The sequence below is a fragment of the Anopheles cruzii genome, chromosome 3 (genome assembly GCF_943734635.1).
Source record: "Anopheles cruzii chromosome 3, idAnoCruzAS_RS32_06, whole genome shotgun sequence".
Taxonomy (NCBI): Eukaryota; Metazoa; Arthropoda; class Insecta; order Diptera; family Culicidae; genus Anopheles; species Anopheles cruzii.
Window position 1 is genome coordinate 2905983 of NC_069145.1, and position 18103 is coordinate 2924085.

The 18103-nt window shown below is 51.5% G+C and overlaps 5 protein-coding genes across 5 annotated transcripts in view; 3 read left to right on the plus strand and 2 right to left on the minus strand.

Moving 5' to 3' along the window:
• The first annotated feature begins 505 nt into the window (after nucleotides 1–505).
• LOC128271775 (abnormal spindle-like microcephaly-associated protein homolog) lies at nucleotides 506–2012 on the plus strand. Its single transcript, XM_053009411.1, has one exon. The coding sequence runs from the start codon at nucleotides 884–886 to the stop codon at nucleotides 1262–1264; it is 381 nt and encodes a 126-aa protein (XP_052865371.1). The 5' UTR covers nucleotides 506–883; the 3' UTR covers nucleotides 1265–2012.
• Nucleotides 2013–3927: 1915 nt separating this feature from the next.
• On the minus strand, nucleotides 3928–6937 carry LOC128275446 (wolframin). The gene is made up of 3 exons (XM_053013943.1): nucleotides 6859–6937; nucleotides 4567–6754; nucleotides 3928–4494 (listed from the first exon to the last, which is right to left on the minus strand). Exons 1-3 carry the CDS (start codon nucleotides 6935–6937, stop codon nucleotides 4053–4055), a joined length of 2709 nt encoding a protein of 902 aa, XP_052869903.1. The 3' UTR covers nucleotides 3928–4052.
• A 599-nt stretch (nucleotides 6938–7536) lies between these two features.
• LOC128275447 (DNA replication licensing factor Mcm5) lies at nucleotides 7537–9798 on the plus strand. The gene is made up of 2 exons (XM_053013944.1): nucleotides 7537–7691; nucleotides 7752–9798. The coding sequence occupies exons 1-2, from the start codon at nucleotides 7537–7539 to the stop codon at nucleotides 9796–9798; spliced, it is 2202 nt and encodes a 733-aa protein (XP_052869904.1).
• Nucleotides 9799–10137: 339 nt separating this feature from the next.
• LOC128275448 (vesicular integral-membrane protein VIP36) lies at nucleotides 10138–11945 on the minus strand. Its single transcript, XM_053013945.1, has 3 exons — nucleotides 11721–11945; nucleotides 11499–11614; nucleotides 10138–11431 (listed from the first exon to the last, which is right to left on the minus strand). The coding sequence occupies exons 1-3, from the start codon at nucleotides 11869–11871 to the stop codon at nucleotides 10697–10699; spliced, it is 1002 nt and encodes a 333-aa protein (XP_052869905.1). The 5' UTR covers nucleotides 11872–11945; the 3' UTR covers nucleotides 10138–10696.
• Nucleotides 11946–13215: 1270 nt separating this feature from the next.
• The window catches only part of LOC128271507 (CCR4-NOT transcription complex subunit 6-like), a 94158-nt gene continuing 89270 nt past the window's right edge, over nucleotides 13216–18103 (plus strand). The window contains exons 1-3 of the mRNA XM_053009069.1: nucleotides 13216–13515; nucleotides 13582–13948; nucleotides 14019–14194. Of these exons, the coding sequence (XP_052865029.1) occupies nucleotides 13644–13948; nucleotides 14019–14194 (481 nt within the window). The 5' untranslated portion in view covers nucleotides 13216–13515; nucleotides 13582–13643. The remainder of the gene's footprint in view (nucleotides 13516–13581; nucleotides 13949–14018; nucleotides 14195–18103) is intronic.

Below are 18103 nucleotides of genomic sequence, written 5' to 3' on the forward strand. Positions count from 1 at the left end.
AGAGTGAATGATGAAATATGATCATCTCACCGATCACCTCACCGATCACCGATCGGTGATGAGTGGCAACGAATCATAAATCATACGCGACAGGTTGGCAGTTGGACCGTGGACCAGTAATAAACTTATGACCCACCTCTGTACTCGCGGTAACGCAATTCGGGTGTGTGTTGAGTCACCAACACCAACGCTCGGTTTCGTTCGTTTCCCGAAGCAAAGAAGGGTTAGAAAGATCTTCTGACTTCTGCCTAGTAGATCTGACTTCTGACCAATAGATCTGACTTCTGACTACAATAACACAATACACGATTTCTTAAACACAATAATTCTGGTATTCGTTGTTGATTCACGTCGGTTTTCCTTTGAGGTGGCGTCGGCAGTTTCATTTCCTTTCGCTGATCACATTTAAGACATTTACGGTTACTCGATCTAAGCATTTAAACGGTCGCTTCGAACGATCGGTCTTCGATTGTGTCTCAGCGTTTTAAGTGCGCAACACCAGCGGGATCCGTCTTCTTCTTCGGCAAACAACCCTTTCTCGACTCGATCGCAGCAGAGATCCGTAGAACAAACGAGAGTGAATTTCCCGTCCGCGCCGTGTGCGGGTTCCCGAGTGAAAGTTGGCCATCTTGCATCAATCGGACACGATCAAAACTGTGCGTGCGTGCGGTTGTCTGTTTTGTATGTTCCGCGGCCAATTTGTTGTGCGAACGAACTGGGTACGTGATCTCGTAGCGTAAACGCGTGTAAGTGAGTGAGTGTGTTTGGCGATCGAAAACATTCGCACGAAGAAGAAAATCAACGGGAAAACCGGTTTCGGGAAAAGGTTTACCAAAAAAAAAAAACACACAGTTTGATCCACCGATCCGTGCGCACCACGTCAATGCACATTCATCCGAGCTCGCCCAATTCGTCGCAGTCGGAGGACGACGCGGCCACGAAAATCCAGGCCGGATTCCGTGGCTACCGGGTGCGCCAACAGCTGCGCCAGGGTGGTAAGGGGGGCGGAACCATGGCCAACGGTGGTCCGATGACGGGCTCGGCTTCGGGAGCGGCCGTCAGCGGGCGCAACGCGACAGGCGCGGTGGCCGGCAGTTCCGGCACGGTGGAGGACAAATCGGCCACCAAGATACAGGCCAACGTGCGAGGCTTTCTGGCGCGCAAGAAGCAGAAAATGGCGTCCGATGCGGCCACCAAGATCCAGGCCAGCTTCCGTGGCTTCAAGACGCGGAAGGAGCTGAAGACGATCAAGAAGGACAAATAGAGACGGCCGCACTGGTGGTGGTTCGGTCTCTGCGTCGGGATGGTACGATCGGACGAACCGTGAAGCCGCCGCCGTCGCTGGCCGAACGCTGGGCGCCGCGCCCCTCTCGTTCGAGGGGCCTTCCTTCTTCTTCTTCCGGATGCTGGGGTTGTGATACGATCGTTTGCCGGGACAACAACACAAACTAACGCGAGAAGTAGCTGGGAAGAAAACAGGGTGTAGGTAGAGGCTGACCTTAAGCGCTACGGCACGGGGGCGAAGGAACGAAACAAGAAAGAAGGTCACATTGGATGGCTCGTGAAGACCTCCACCGCTGACGATGGTTCGCGAGGGGCGGTGCGGTGGGAGAGGTGTGCCTAGCGCAGTTTATGCGCGCCGCGCTGTGTTTGTGTCGGGTCTAGCTTTAGAATTCAAAACAATTTTTTTTATATACTCTACGTTTTTTACTGTCTCATCAGCCCACGAACGGGGAAAAGTGCCCACGAGGGTGGCGCGCGCCGATTGTTTATCTCCGCCCGAATTGATCGTTTCGTTCTTCAGCGCAGGGTTTTCGTAGTATAAGAAAAAATACCAAACCCAAAAACCATGCTGGTGTTTGTGAACAAAAGCCGTTAAAGACCCCTGCTGCTGCTGGTGATCGGACTGTTTGTTTTTGTTTTTCGTTCAGCTTATGGTCTCCCGCGCGGCCAGCATCTTTTTTGGTGCCAGAGTTGCCACCACCGCGCGAAGAATTATTCATGAGACCCCACAACACGGAGTGGTCTGGGCCACGCAACAAACACGGCGGCTGTTGTTTCCAAATCACGCTTGCTCGTACTGCGTGACCGGATGCGTTACAGATGCGTCCGATCGGGGCTAATCTTGCTTCATCTGCTGCTGCCGCCGCCGCTGCTGCTGGCGTCATAAATCTCCGCAACCCTTGCCATTGCACATTGGCACTAGTTTAAGCAACGTATTAGGCAAGCCAAACGCGGCCGCGGAAAGAACCGGGAGTGTATTGCAAAGTGCGTTTTATCTTCGGTTCATCCCCCGGCCAATGGAGGCCACCCTCCTGTAGCTTCCTGTATTTTCCCGCACACTTGGCCGGCTGTAGCGTAGAGGAAGGAAAGTGAAAGCAATTATGCCGCCGCCCAGCTTACCCGCAGCCAGCAACAACCGGGCCAGGCAGCGGCCAACGCACAAACAGTCTTCCACTGATGGGAACCAGAACACCGAAATGGTGTTTTTGAAATGTTTGTAGTAGACTCTTCTTTATAGTGGTAAAGTGGGCAGCTAGGGCCGGTTTAGTGGCCAAACGGCGGCGCGATGTGTATCTGTTGCTGAAGAATCTAACCTAGAACTGGTACAATAAAGAGGGAGAAGGAAAGGCAAGCATGTAGCATGTTGAAAGTATTTTAGTTATGCATTATTCTTTATACTAGTGATGTAACAAGATTTTTGTGAGAAAATAGCGAGTTGCTGTATTATGTATTTACGGGACTGTGAAACTTGTGAAGGAAGAAAATAAAGTTATTATTCCAATAACAAACCACAAGTGCGTCAATTGATCATCAGTTAAATATCACAAAACCTCAACGGATAATAATAATTGTAGAAAGGTCTGCAATCAGAACAAACTTTCCATTTTCCGTTTTGCAAAAGTTGAATTGCGTTTTTCCGAATTGGCCACGACCTGGCTTTGGATACACCTGTAAAGGATACAGGAGGAGCTCCAAGAAACGGTAATTGAATATTTTTAATTCTAAAATAACTCTTTCATCACCAACGGTAGCAGAGTTTCGCCCTCAGAAAGCATCAAACGGGCGTGCGGGTTAAATTGGATCGGACCCGAACCGTTTCCCGGCTTCGTGACGATTGACGTGTTAATGTGTTTTTCCTCGGGTTCGGGGATTTTTTTTCCCCCCCACCGGCATTTGGTTGTGGCCCCCTTCACACAGCACCAAGTTTAGCTTGTTTTCACTTTGCCAAGGTGCACGCCAATGCTTGCCAATGGACGGATGCTTGCCCCCATATCCTGCCGAGGGGCGCATGTCGTAAAGAGTACCCTCCGTTCCGCCGACGATCTGTTTGACAACCTGCAATAAAGTTTGCAGCGGATGTGCGAAACGCGTCATTTTGCGCTTGAAATAGAAGAAGAGTGTAATTTTTTTGTGATTATTTACTTTACGTAACGGTCAAGACGACATCACTGAGAAGATGTAGATGACTTCGGTAGTGGCTCTTTTGACAAAGCTCTGTGGCAACAAATGTGTGGACTAAAATAGAGAACGAACGAACACTTGGGGACCCCAAATGATGGCTTCGTTCAGCAGCCCAAGATGCTCATTGGAACACAGAATTGGTTTTGGGAGAAATCGTCGAAGACTCAATGTACTGGCCGAAAGAAAACATTCCTGCGTCCTGCGAGGGACATTTCCCCGCCGGTGTATAATTTATTTGAAAACATTCACATAACGTTTGCTCGTTCTTTACCTTCCTAAGGACGGCGAGTGCCGCATTTATTTTAGCCTGTTAATAGTAATTCTTACGACAACGTTTAAGTAAAACTAAAACTGCACTGTGAACATTGGATTCAAACGATCGGAACCATTCTAGCTGGTTGCGGTTAAGGGAACGTAAATGAACGATGCACAGAGAACACGAATGCTAGAAACTGAGTACCGCATTGGGGGCGCCGACAGGCGGCGAAACTGTCGACACGTGTGTCGCACTCGAAGAAGACGACTAGCGAGCGTAAAGGTATGACCAGCAACGATTACGGTGTTCCAGGGCGCGGGCAACCGGCGCATTACTTGAAGATCACCACCGGGTTGAAGATTACATTCAGCAGATACTTTAGCCCGCGCAGCAAATCCCTCATGCGACCATTCACCTTCAGGCCCTCGGTGAGGTGTACCGGCCTCAGGGCGGCATTGCGACACTGAATACAGCCGACCGAATGCAGTTCGATGAGCGGATGTTTGCGCCCCAAACGCATACCGTGCACACCGAAGCTTGGCCCGCCGATGTTCAGTGCACCTCCAGCATCCCACTGCTGGTCGCTGGTTGCACTGCTACCCGCACTGGACAGTGCTTGCGTTGACCCACGTAACACGCCCACGAACCAGATGCGGTCGGAGTAGTTGAGACTTTGTGTAAAGTTACCGAAAGTGTGCTGAGCTCGCAGGATAATCTCGGCCGGTTTCGTCAACAACCCGGTCGTCATACGAACCTTCAGTTCGTACTCGTAACTGGAAAAGAAGGAAATTAGTATTCGTATGCAAGAACTCCCGCTTGCACCGGAAATTCCCGCTCCGACTTACGTGTTCCACTTGTTCAGATGGCACGTCCGTTGGCGCTGCATAAAGTGTCGCAAATTTTCGCAGTCCCCCTCGGACGATCCGTTCAGGTTGCCGCAGTCCGGTTCGATCGGTTCACCGTAGATACAGTTGATGCGATCGGCCAAAAATTTTGGCAGATAGCCCTCGATCAGCTCGGCACGTAGATTTTTGCGACTTGCGATCGCCATGTCCACCACCGTTCCTTCCCAGCGCACGAACGTGCCGTCGAGATTGGTGCACCGTAGCTGTGTCCGCACCTTGTTCTCGCTGTCCCAGGCCGGCTGGTGGCAGAATTTGTAGTACAGATCCCACCCGAGGCTGGACGGTGGTGCACTGTGGTCCGGTCCGGCTTCCCGGTGGCCATCGGACGATGCTTCGAACAGACCGCCCGTGGTGTCACCCGTGCCGATCGTCTCGAAATTGGACATCATGTGCGGGAGGGTCAGAAAAATGGTTCCGATAACGCAAACCGCGATCTGCAGGAAAGTGATGTACTTCTCGGTGCGCCTTGAACTGGCGGCGGCGATCGAAATGGCCACCGCCGTTATGGCAGCCGTGATAGAGGACCACAGGCGGACGGTCGAGTCGGTCAGCGATAGCCACTCGATGACGGCAAACACGGGAATGAGCAGCGTCACGATGCCGAAAAGGGGTAGAAACAGAAGAAGGCCGGCCAAACCGAGGGCACCCCGCACCAGCCCAAACATGGTGGCCGACTGCGAGCTAATGATGCAGAGCTGTAACCAGGACAGGGTCACACAGTGCGGAATCAGGTACTGATAGATACCGCGCCAGCTGTTGCGCCGCGCGATGTACACGAAAAATCCCGGTATCAGCAGGTACAGCATCGCGCGGCAATTCAAACAAAACTCGATCCCATTACCGATGACGAAGGTGGAAAAGCCGGGCACCTTGAGATCCAGGAAGCGCCAACCCGTCGTCACCACATCGTCCATCTCGTACGGATATTTGGCCAGTACGTTTAGTCCGAAGGAAAACAGGATCAGATAGTCCGGAAAGGGGTCGCGTGAAGTGTAGCTGAAGGCGAACATCGTGAGAAACGTGAGCACGAAGGCAACGACCGTTATTTCGGAAAGCGGTAGCCACTGGTCGCTAATGTTGGGCTGCAGCGTGATGTTGACAAAGAACGCAACGAAGAAGTACACGTACGGCTTAAGGTTGTTGCGCAGGAACTGATTCTCCGAGGCGTTCGTGTTCAAATGCTCATCACCGTACCGCAGGAACAACCCGGACCACATGCGGAAGTCGATGAACTCGTGCTTGGATTTCAGCATCCGAAAGCTTGACAGTACCATCACGGCCAGGCTGAGGTAGTAGCCAGCGACCGGAACAAGCGACAGGAAATCGTCGCTCGCGTAGTACCAATACACGAGCAGCAGAATGCACAGCTGCAGCCAGGTGCCGGCCGATCCGGGAAAGGCGGCCATCAGCGTCAGAAAGCGGTGGTAAAGCAGCTGAAAGAACACCACCGGGTGAAAGAACGGTCGGTGAAAACACGGCACGTGGTCCAGGCTTTGCGGGTTCGGGACCGACAGCATCAGCGCGTCACTCACGGCCGGAAGGTGACCGTTCGCGTAGTTGACCGCAGCCGCCACGAGGTGCGCCTCGGAGATGTGGTTCACCGTCGGGTTACGATGTATTCGATTACCGCTTAGACTGGCGGTGGGCGCAGATCCGCGGTCATGCCTTTCCGGGGTGCCACCAGAGCTATGCTCCACACTACCGTCCGACTCGGCCCCGTCCGGTTGTGTGCGTTTACGCCGTCGGTCCATCTTGTATATCTCGCGCATTCGCTTCACGAGCTGGGCCGCCGTCACGTACTCTTCTCCGTTCGACAAACTAGCGAACAGTTCCTGCGCCGCACGCCGTGCCGACCGTTCGCCGGGACTCATCTCCAGGATGCTTCGGACGTCCTCCTCGTTGGTCTCGTTGATGCCCCGTCCGTTCTCGTAACACTCACGCAGCAGCCCGATGGACGCCTCGTGACCTTGCTGGGCGGCACGCAGCAGCCAGTGAACGCCCTGCGCGTGGTTGTGGGCCGGATCCGTTTCCGCGTTCTCCTCCAGCAGCTGCTTGGCCAGCGTATACTGCACGTCCGAGCAGCCATCCTCGGCAAAGTGATACTTTAAATTGCGAAGTGACTTTTTATCTGAGAAAACGAACGAACAATGCTCTTAGGTGCAACACCAGTTTCATTGGCCAAACAGTTGGTCCGAAGCGATGAGGTCATCCCCCGTCACGGCGGTGTCTTACCTTCAATTTTCCATTTTTTGCGCGACGATGACGGGCCACCGTTGCTCTCGATGGGCGGACGATTAGCCCAACTGGCCATTGCCGGAACTGGTCAAGCAGGGCAGACAAACAAGCAAACTTACGGGTGCAGAGAAAAGCCGTTTCGCAAAGTGCATCAAATAAACATTTCTTTCGACACAAGGGATGAAGTGTTTACAAAAAATGACAGCTGCGGCTCACGCGGTGAGAAGTGAGATGTTTTGTTGCTTTCCCTGCTCACTGAAGAGTCGCGAAGTTTTTAGCTGATGGGTGAAGCAACGCGAATTCGCCATGCTTATAAAGTAAGTGGTTGATTACTGCACCAACTTTGTTTAATCCAAAACGCTGCAAAAAGCTCAGATTCGCTATTGAAATACGTTCGATATTTAAGCCCAATTCAGATGTTGCTGTTGATGTGTAATTCCGAGAGGCAAAAAAAGGTTTAATTTAAATCAACTTGTTCGGCGAGCCGTATAAACGGAGTCCGGTGAAGGATCGGTTTGCGCGCGAAAACATCTTCGTTAATTTCGTTTGGCTTCCACAAACCGAAATTGTGTTCCGTTCCGTGCTAGCGTTTTCTGGCCGATTGGTGTGAATCTTTTTCAGCGCATTTAACAACTTTGTTCGCTTCGTTGACCTTCGAAAAGTTTTGCACTCACAATGGATGGGTTCGACGATGTGGGCGTGTTCTTTTCCGACAACTTCGATCGCGATCAGGGACAAAACCCGGATCAGATCAACCTGCAGCAAGTGAAAAACAAGTTCCGTGAATTCATCCGCACATTCTGCGAGGCAAACTTTTCCTACAAATATCGGTAAGTTCACGATACGCTTGGCCTGGCGATCGTATTAATCCGTTCGAATTCGGTCCACAGTGATACCCTGAAGCGGAACTACCTTCTCGGACGTTTCTATCTGGAGGTGGACATTGAAGATTTGGCCGGATTCGACGAATCACTGGCCGATAAGCTGTACAAACAGCCGACTGAGCATTTGCAAATCTTTGAGGAAGCCGCGCGAGAGGTGGCCGATGAAATCACTTCCCCCCGGCCGGACGGCGAAGAGCTGATACACGATATCCAGGTGCTGGTAAATTCCCGGGCCAATCCGAGCAATATTCGCGAGCTCAAGTCGGAGAGTGTATCGCGGTTGGTGAAGGTTGCCGGCATCATTATTTCGGCGTCGGGTATTAAAGCGAAAGCGACGCGCATTTCAATCCAGTGCCGCACGTGCAGCAATGTCATCCCGAACCTACCGGTCAATCCGGGGCTCGAAGGGTACCAGTTGCCACGCAAGTGCACCACGGAGCAGGCAGGTCGCCCAAAGTGTCCGCTCGATCCGTACTTCATCATGCCGGACAAGTGCCGGTGCGTTGACTTCCAAGTACTCAAGCTTCAGGAGCTGCCCGATTTCATTCCGCAGGGCGAGATACCGCGCCACATGCAACTGTTTTGTGACCGGAGTCTGTGCGAGCGCGTGGTGCCCGGTAATCGGGTGCTGATTCATGGCATCTTTTCGATCCGTAAGATTGCCCGGCAGGGAAAGCAGGACGGCCGCGAACGGGCCATCGTCGGTGTGCGGGCACCGTACATGCGAGTCGTCGGTATCACGGTCGACACGGAGGGTGTTGGAGCGATTTCGCGCTTCAACAACATCACCACCGAGGAAGAGTCGACGTTCCGCAAGCTGGCTGCGAATCCGAACATTTTCGACACACTGGCGGACAGTTTGGCACCGAGTATTTTCGGCTCGAAGGACATCAAAAAGGCGATCACGTGTTTGCTGTTTGGTGGATCGCGGAAGCGCATGCCCGATGGCTTGACGCGGCGCGGGGACATCAACATCCTGCTGCTCGGTGATCCCGGTACGGCCAAGTCGCAGTTGCTGAAGTTTGTCGAGAAAGTGGCACCGATAGCGGTGTACACCTCCGGGAAAGGTTCCAGTGCGGCCGGCTTAACGGCATCGGTAATTCGTGATCCGGCATCCCGGAATTTCATCATGGAGGGCGGTGCGATGGTGCTGGCCGACGGTGGTGTGGTCTGTATCGATGAGTTCGACAAAATGAAGGAAGACGATCGCGTGGCGATCCACGAAGCGATGGAACAGCAGACGATATCGATCGCAAAGGCGGGCATTACGACAACGCTAAACTCGCGCTGCTCCGTACTGGCGGCTGCGAACTCGATCTTTGGCCGCTGGGATGATACGAAGGGGGACGAGAATATTGATTTTATGCCGACCATTCTGTCACGTTTCGATATGATCTTCATCGTGAAGGACGAGCACGATCAGAAGCGGGACATAATCCTGGCCAAGCACGTCATGAGTGTGCACATGAACGCCTCGAAAGCGACATCGGAACCGAAGGAGGGCGAAATTCCGTTGGCCACGCTGAAGAAGTACATCCACTACTGTCGCATGCACTGCGGACCGAGGCTGAATGAGCCGGCCGCCGAGAAGCTGAAGAGTCAGTACGTGCAGCTGCGTACGGGTGTCGGTGAGCACGAGCGGGCCACCGATAAGCGGCTGTCGATTCCGATTACGGTGCGCCAGCTGGAGGCCATCATCCGTATTTCGGAGTCACTGGCCAAGATGCAACTGCAACCGTTCGCGACCGAAGCGCACGTCAATGAAGCGCTGCGGTTGTTCAAAGTGTCGACGATGGCTGCCGCCAACAGTGGTTCCCTGGCTGGGGTCGAAGGTTTTACGACGGAGGAGGACACGGAAATCTTGAATCGCATCGAGAAGCAGCTGAAGCGCCGTTTCGCCATCGGATCGCAGGTATCGGAGCAGAACATCATCCAGGACTTTGCGCGCCAAAAGTACCCCGAAAGTGCCGTCCTGAAGGTAATTCACACGCTGATCCGGCGCGGCGATCTCCAACACCGGATGCAGCGGAAGATGCTCTATCGGCTTTCCTAACGCGGTTTGACGGTTTCTTTTGTCACATTAGTTTTCGTATTTTTTTGTCTCGTTTAATGCGTGTTTTTTTACCTTTACTAAAATAAATGACTTGTCGTAACACAGTTTTTGGCACTAGGCTCTTTACCTATTCTACGCATCCGATTTGCGCTACCTTCATTTCAACGATTCGTTGGCCTAATTCCCTCACAAAGGGATGACCTATTTCGCTATCTAACGGACCGATGACTGAAGTCGCTTATCTGTACTTTCTCAAAGCTGGGTTCAAATCAATAAAATCTCTCACCTTTATTCGTTATATTTCGGGAATACGTTTTGAAATTTATTCATTCGTCTCACACTCATCATCTCATTGCGGTCACATATGTTCAACACTTCCCGAAGTGTGTTCCCGCAGTGATCGCAGACCCAAAAAATAAGCACGCTGTTCAGATAACCCGAATTTATCTACCCAAATGCTGCCGTTGCATGAACCCCCCCTTGTTTTAATCGCACACAATAACAGAACGAAAATAACAGGCATGTGTTTGCCGGTCGTGAAATCATGGTTTGCAGCGAACCCCATTGTCCCTGGTCGTCCGAAGAGATCTAGTGTAGGAAAAAATTTCACTGGCCATATTAGTAAGTGGAACCGAAAAAAAAAATAAAGGAAAAGAGGATTTGTACAAAAGAAAACCTTTCTTCAACCCCGGTCCACGGTCCCGTGTACCGTGTCATCGTGATGCAGATGGAGCGCGCGCAATTTGGTCGAAACATCCATCGACCGGAACTCACTTGCTCCATTCGAAATTACTAATCATTTGTTACACCCGCCCCACAGTATTGGTTTATCATCACACTTTACGTCGTTGCGCCGTGTCGCTGAGAATTCAGACGAGTTCGTCAAGACCGCTGGCCCTTAGTAGAACCGCTTCCGAGCGTTCTCCTGGTGCTTCTGGTAGAACATGATACCGATCACGACCAGCACCACGACGATCAGCATCGTCAGGAGGATGAGGAAGAAGATTTTCACGTTCGACATGGCCTGCTTCGGGTCGTCCTTGTGTTCGCGCGGCGCCTCGAACGTGGCCGCCGACGGAACAATCTGGCGCCGATCTTCCGCCAGCAGCGAGGGCGCCTCGAGCTCGTAGAACTTGATCGAAATGATGTCATGATTGTCGGACAGATCGCCCGTCGTCGCGGAAGCCCCAAAGTAGTAACCGGTCGGCAGTTTGACACCCTCCACCCGGAGGCACTCCTTCCAGGTGCCTTTCTTCTCGAGGTCGGACGACACGGTCAACACGTCGTTCTCGTACCGAATGCTGACTTGCGTGTCGTACTCCACATTGCGGAACTTTGCCTCGCACCCTGCCAGCTGCGTGTGAGTGCCGTCACGATCGTGATCGTAAGTCAGGCTGCCATTGTTCACCATCGCACTAATGTACGGGTGCTGATGGTTGTGAGGGCCATTGTGGTTGCTGTATGTATCGAGGATGATGGCTAGGCCGAGGAAGTTGTCCTTGCTGCCAAACACCGGCCCCGTCTGAAGCCGATCGCGTGCGTACCAAATCGCGAACCCATCCCCGTACAGGTCCTTGCCCGTGCCGTGCACCTTAAAGTTGACCTGCAGCTCCCAGTTGATCGACGTGCAGGGCTGCAAAACAAAGGGTGGCTTCGATTAGTCAACAGCGAACACACAAAGGAAGCAGCAATTGACGCACCACATGATTCCAAATGGCACCATTTTTCGACTGCTGATCTGGGGTAAGGCGCACGTACGAGTTCGTTACGAACGTGGTCCCGATGAAGTCCCAGTAGGGTATTGTCATGCCCGATCCTGCAAACAGATAATCAGTGCGTGTAGCGGTGATGGGCTCTGATAGGGTTACGCATCCCACGTGGGGACTAATCAACGCGCGCGGATCGCTCCCCTCGCTACTGACCTTGATATGGTTTGAATAGGGAATGCTCTCGTTTTAGGTAATCGTTGAAATCGTTCTGCTGTGCGCTACGCTGGACGAGAAGCAACACCAGGAAGCCGGTGGCCAAGCATGCCGGAAGGAAGTTTTCCCGTTTACTGCTGGTGCCGTACATTTGTGTAGGTTTTCTTTGGCGAGTGGTAGCACGCAACGAAATAAGATGAAACCGGAACACGCGCGATGTTAAACTCCGTCTTTCCGCACCAAACCCACTCAATTGTTCTACTTAACTAATCGCGACCAGAAAATAATATTTCGTAGTGTGTTTTTCGTTTGGTGTTTTATCAAAACGTCAGACGTCAGCTATCAATTTGACAGCCGTCAAATTTCAATTCAGTTTGACAGTATTACCAAATCAAGTTATTTTTCATACCATTTCCATATTTTTGTGTTTCAAGCATAATAAATAACCTTCTGTTTTGAGATATTTTTAGGAGCATTTCTGCAAGGCACTAAATATGCAAATATTTCTGCTAAAAATCCTATTCCTTCTGGTTCTTCTTTTGTCACCCATGCGACAAAAGTAGCAGTACTGGTCGACACTGCTCGATTCGTGCTCGAAATGGCGTCGCAAATGATCTCAGAGTAGTCGGAAAGTCGAGCTGCTGCTTCCCCCTTTTTGCGTGCGTTTTTTTCGTGTTGTACATTTTCTCGATCCTTAAAAAGTTGGCGAACGCAAAGATTGATTGTGGGTTTTGTGGCCTTTTCCGGTTTTCCACGGCTCGGTGACCGATTTCCGCGGCTCGTCGTCACGGGTCACCGATAGGCGGAGTGCGCGTTGGGTCCTTCGCCAACGGTGGCGGCCGGGGGGCTCTGGCAACGCTGTGATGATTTGGTCTGTTTTCACAGCCAAGCATTTCCGTGTCCGTGGTGGAGTGAACGATTTTCCCAGTGGTGGTCACTTTTCATCCATCATCATCCATCCATTTCGCATTTCCCGCAGCTTGCGTCGGTGTTTGATCGCCCGTGTGAGTGCGTGTCCGTGCGGTTGTGTGTTTTGAAGTGTGTTTTCGCCTCGCCTCGAAAATCGCAATCGCCCTCCATTCCTCCCATGGACCCGAGACGCACAGTGTGGCATACGGTGAGGGCAAACAGTTTCCGGCACGGCAAGCAATCTACCGTGTGGCCACCGAGGACCACCAGGGGATACGGACACTCCCGAGGCCGCCGACAGATCCGACGCGCAGTTCTTTGACCGCGCTCAGGATCATCAACCCGCCCGCCAGGCTGCGCCGTGTGGCGTGATGCGGTGACCACACCAACAACAGAGAGCATCACGGCCACGGGGAACAGGATTCTAGTCGCGCGCATTTCTCCCATCGTTTGTGTCCTCCTGTGTGTGTTGAGTGAATGGTTCCGTGTGTGCGTGTGTGTGGGTGCCGTGCGTCAGTGTGTGTGTTCCGTCCCAGTGACGCGGGTCCCTTGAGCGTTTTGTTTTTCTCCCTTCCAGTAGCAGAGGAAACTCTTATTTGTGAAAAAATATCTCTTAAATCAACGTCCCCGTAACGAACAACAGCCGTGCGCGCCGAGGTCCTTGTGTGCGTTGGTCCTTATCACCGTTTTCCCCGCCTGTGGGCTCGTCCTTTCTATCTCTCTGGCCGTGGCGCGAGTTTGAAGTGAAATCAGATTGTAACACTAAGTGTCCGATCGTGTCCGTGGGTGATCGAGTTCCGGTTTTTCTTACGCGAGTGCAATCGAACCAAAACCAGCGAACCACAGGATAGCTGCGTCCCTCAAGCTCTCCTGGAAGTAGATGAAGGTAAGCGACCGAACGACCTGACTTCGAGTGCCCATATTGATCTACTACTTCCCTTTGACCCCGTAGGAAACATCTACCAGTGCATCAGAAGCAACAGCCGGAGAAGAAGAAGAGGAAACACGAACGAGATGTCACGCAATAAAGATAAGTACGAAAACAACAACCCGCGGAGGCAGCAGACGTTTCTGACCGCCGAGGACATTGCCGCCGGGAAGAAAACGTTCTGGCACGGGCTCGAGATAACGGGCAGCGTGCGTAACCTCAGTCCGACGCTCTGGAAGTTCGACCATCTGACCGCCCTGTTCCTCAACGACAACTGTCTCACGCGGCTGCCGCTGCAGATCGGCAACCTGTGCAACCTGCGGACGCTCGATCTGTCCGCGAACAAGCTACGCAGCCTTCCGGCCGAGCTTGGTGAGCTGATACAGCTACGGTAAGCCCTCGGACGCGGACTCGGACCACGGAGCCACGGTTACTGATGCGACACGTTTTGCTTATTTTAGAGAGCTGCTCTTGAACAACAACTACCTTCGGGTGTTGCCGTACGAGCTGGGCAAACTGTTCAACCTGCACGTGCTCGGTCTTCACGGCAATCCGCTCGGCAAGGATGTGCTGTCGATCTACAACGAACCGAACGGGACGTCCAAGCTGCTGACGTACATGCTGGACAATCTAACAGGTGAGTTGCGGAGATGTTGAATCGATGTTGAAAAGATGTGCAGATGTTGTCTGAACTCCTGATTGTGGTTCCCTTCATGGTTTCTCATTTGTCCGGATTACTGATTAATATTAAATGGAACTTAGTTAAACGGAACAAGGAACATCAACAGAGTTTGCAATACTGGTTTCCTAATAGAGACCCTAGCTCCCCTCCAATCCAAATGCAAACCGATACTGCGTTTCTGTTAGCGAAAGAAGATTGGCATTTGCGAAAATACTACCCAAGAACATAGGCAACGTAAGAACAACCTTTTACAATATGGGCCATGTTGTCTTATTCCTTATCGATGATAGGTATCGAATTTCTGGGACTCTTCCGTGAGGATTGGAGCTAAAATAAACTCTCGGTATACAGGCGTTAATAGAACGCACTGTGTTAAATTTATTCACTCTCGAGTCAGCGACAAACTAAAAACCTTTTTTGTAGAACCTCTTTTATTACACCGTAATGTGATAGTAGAAGGAGGTTGAGCTCAAAAATTATAAGTCTTTTCTTCTCCACTGTCTGTCGCGAACTGCTCGTTTCTCGCTTTTCCATCTTCTCTAAGGATACTAGATGTGCGTGCGTCGTTCTATAGCTATAGTTTCTAATAAGTCCGCCAGGTGCGCTGGTGCCGGCGGCTAGAACGTACCATGATATCCGTTTTTACACACTTGATAAAGCATTTGAAAAATGGATGGTTGTATCTGTAGCACAGGACCTTGCTGCCATCCATATGATTAAACTTAAACGAAGCTTAATCGTGTATTGGACCCGTCGATCATCTTAAACAGTCTAAGTACCTAGCCGAGGGCTTAGATTGCGGTCAACTTTCATTGGCTGTGTACATGTGTACGACAAAGGATATTGCCACAAAACTCCAGCCGCCCCGCACACGCAGCTAATTAAACAAACTGATTAACAAAGCAAATGTAAATTCCGCACATTCATTACATTCCAATGGGCCTGGGAATTACCCGACCAGACACCCGACCACCTCACAAATGGATCACTTTCTCTCGTCGAACGTTAGAGAGATCGGTTTCACTCATTTTGGCACGAGCTATACAGCAACCAACTTCACTTGGCTGCTTGTAGGCAATTCCGTTACACAAACGGCGTATCAAATAGCACTGTTGGTGGGGCTATCAATTGAGCCATCAATCGAGGGGATCGTCTAGTCGATCGCCGCCGATCGAGCACATGAGCACATGTAAGCTGATTGGCGTTCCCACCAAGCTTCATCTCCATTACAAATATTGATGCTACCCAATGTAAGCAGCACCGTGTGCTGTGCCGTGGCTTATGCTCGGCGTGACGTACACACGTCTGTGGTTAGCCCTTCCCGGAAGATTCATGCGCACAATTGGGATTGGTACTAATTTTCCATGCGGTTTGGCAAAATTTGGCATACGAGATCGAGAAGGGCACCTCGGTAGGTGAAAGTCACACCGCGCTCTAGTGATCGGATGCGATCTATCACCTTATTTCGGGACCGACCGCCATTTCGACCGGATCTCTATCTACCTGCGGGGTCGATTGGAACTGGTTGTCAGTTACAGACCATTTGCAGGTGTTGTCCCTGCAGTCCCACTTTCCATTGCCACTGCCATTTCTTATCGGTGTTCCGCCATGAAACGAGTTTTAAGCTGTTTTATTACTTTTCAATATTTTATCTAAGTTTAATGTCACTTTGATTAACCGGCTTATGGCAGGGAAACGATCAACAAGATCTGAAGTCTGCTCAACTAATTGCTAGTCAACTGTTTGCGGTTTTAACCAAATTCATGTGTTTACGTTACGCGAGGCCTATCATCAATGGAGCGGGTCTCTGTCCGTTGAACCTTGTAAACTTATGCGCCGCTGTGTGACACGGCCGTTCACATTTAACTCATAAACTGCTCCTAAGTATCGAAGGCTTTTATGGTAGTGCGTGAAGTGCGTCATCCGTTTTCCATGTTTTGGTTTATTTTAGAAAAGTAGAAACGCTACCGCAATTATTGAGAAAAAGACCTTCGATATAAGCATCAATCTTTCGTTCACCGTAGACCTCGCGACCTGCCATAGTTTAGATGAGAGTGTAACGCGGTCGTGAGCATCTTGCTTCCATCTGCTCCACCGGCGACCTTTAAGGGGGCACGATCACCGAACGCGGACGCTTAAGCTGCTCTAGGTCGCCGGGTATCCTATCATTAACCGGTGCACTTCCGTTTCGAATTTAAGTACATGCAAACCTCTGATGCCCATTTAAACGCGATTCTGGCATGTTTTGCGTGTGGTGGAGTCGAGCTACACACCAACGAAAAGTAATTGTTAAACATTGTGCTTACATCAGCTCGTGTTTGGCCATAAAGCACAAAACACGCTCCTGCGGTTCCTTGCGGATACAAATTCGCATGCACCGGGAAACGTAAATCTTTCTTTGCTCGGTATCTCCAGCTTTTACGTAGCCCGTGTGATTGCAGCGAAGCAAAAATTATGGTTATGCAAACTGGCCTGCCTATGGCGGTCGGCACTCGGTGGGGCCACTCGGTTGTACCGCGGGAAGGCGTGTTGTTTGTTTGTCTGCTTAATATGCAACGGTTGTTCGCGCCTGACCGCGATACGGTTGCTGTTTTTGCAGGTGTCCTCGGCAAACCGAGCCTCGGCGTGCGTGTAATTTGACATGATATTTTTGCTTTACTCATCATCAAATATTTGCTTTGCTAATTCCCAATTTGAATACGCAGATAATAGTTTTGGTTTAATTAGTAGCGGCCGGCCATCGTTTTGCATTCAATCACATACCGCAACAGATGTTCCCGGGGGGACGCCTTTCTGCCACTCAATTCGTTCCGTATTAACCGGAATAGGGCAGAAGAAACTAGTACGCTTCCGCGGCGACTGACCTGGACCTAAACGGCCACCAAAAATGAAAGTGAAATTGACTGTCCCTCGTGGCGTGTGATCGTCGGTCACTCGCTCGTCGCCTCACAGCTCAACCTGCTGCATCCGGTTGCCGTTGGCAAGGTGCACCCAGCGAAGCCGCCGGCCCAGTTTGCAGCCCGCGGCGTGGGGCGAGAGAAAAAGAACCTGCCGAGAAGTGTCCTCTCCGTGTCGGGTTGGTAGGAAGAAAGTTGGTCCGCGAAAGTGAGCGACGGCACACCAAAAAAAAAAAAGAAACATCCCTTTTAGCAACCAAACCTATTTCTTGCCATCTTTCGTGCACCGCTTATTGGCCACCGCTACAAGTGAGGCCGCGTTCGAGGGTGGCTTAGCCCAGACACAAACCATCCAGCCCGCAGACAGACGCGGGGCAGCAATAGTAAAAAGAAAACCCTCGAATCGCGGGGCCGCGCGGAGAAACGCGGCTGAAAAGTGAAACCCGCCAGCGCGCCCAGGGCGTCTGTTTAGCGTGCTCTAGGTGACGGCCGGCTTTTTTTTTCGCTTACTTTCCACCCGGTCCCGTTTTCGGGGGGCGCGGTGAGAAATTTCCGCTTGCGCTTGTTTGATTTTGTGTGCACTTTCGCGACCGGGCCAAAAAAGAGGGTTCCGGAGCAGCAGCCAATCCGTCTGCTGTGCTAATCGCGGGAGTTAATGATTTCGTCGTGTCCGCGTGATGATCTTTCACCGGGCGGGGACTGCTGATACCATCTATCAAACCATCACCTCCTGGGCCTCTCTAGCATGGGAGCCCTCTCTGAGGCTAACGACCTGCGGGCTGGCGCTCGGTGGCGACCTCGAGCCTTCTCGTTTGTGCGGATTAGTAAGTGAAATTTAGCATTAACCTCTTGCGGCGGGTGCAGCTAATTGGTGCCACCGCGTGGTGGCCATTCATTTGTTTTTCACGATTTTGCCTTTTAGATCTTCAATTATCTTTTTATTTTTAGGGAGAAAGTGACTCTTCTT

Coding starts and splice junctions, on each gene's coding strand:
- LOC128271775 (XM_053009411.1), top strand. CDS start 884: ATGCACATTCATCCGAGCTCGCCCAATTCGTCGCAGTCGGAGGACGAC.
- LOC128275448 (XM_053013945.1), bottom strand. CDS start 11,871: ATGTACGGCACCAGCAGTAAACGGGAAAACTTCCTTCCGGCATGCTTG. Junction 11,615..11,720: donor CCTATTCAAACCATATCAAG/GTCAGTAGCGAG, acceptor ATCTGTTTGCAG/GATCGGGCATGACAATACCC. Junction 11,432..11,498: donor GTGCCATTTGGAATCATGTG/GTGCGTCAATTG, acceptor TTTGTTTTGCAG/CCCTGCACGTCGATCAACTG.
- LOC128275447 (XM_053013944.1), top strand. CDS start 7,537: ATGGATGGGTTCGACGATGTGGGCGTGTTCTTTTCCGACAACTTCGAT. Junction 7,692..7,751: donor AACTTTTCCTACAAATATCG/GTAAGTTCACGA, acceptor TTCGGTCCACAG/TGATACCCTGAAGCGGAACT.
- LOC128275446 (XM_053013943.1), bottom strand. CDS start 6,937: ATGGCCAGTTGGGCTAATCGTCCGCCCATCGAGAGCAACGGTGGCCCG. Junction 6,755..6,858: donor CAAAAAATGGAAAATTGAAG/GTAAGACACCGC, acceptor TCGTTTTCTCAG/ATAAAAAGTCACTTCGCAAT. Junction 4,495..4,566: donor CATCTGAACAAGTGGAACAC/GTAAGTCGGAGC, acceptor CTTCTTTTCCAG/TTACGAGTACGAACTGAAGG.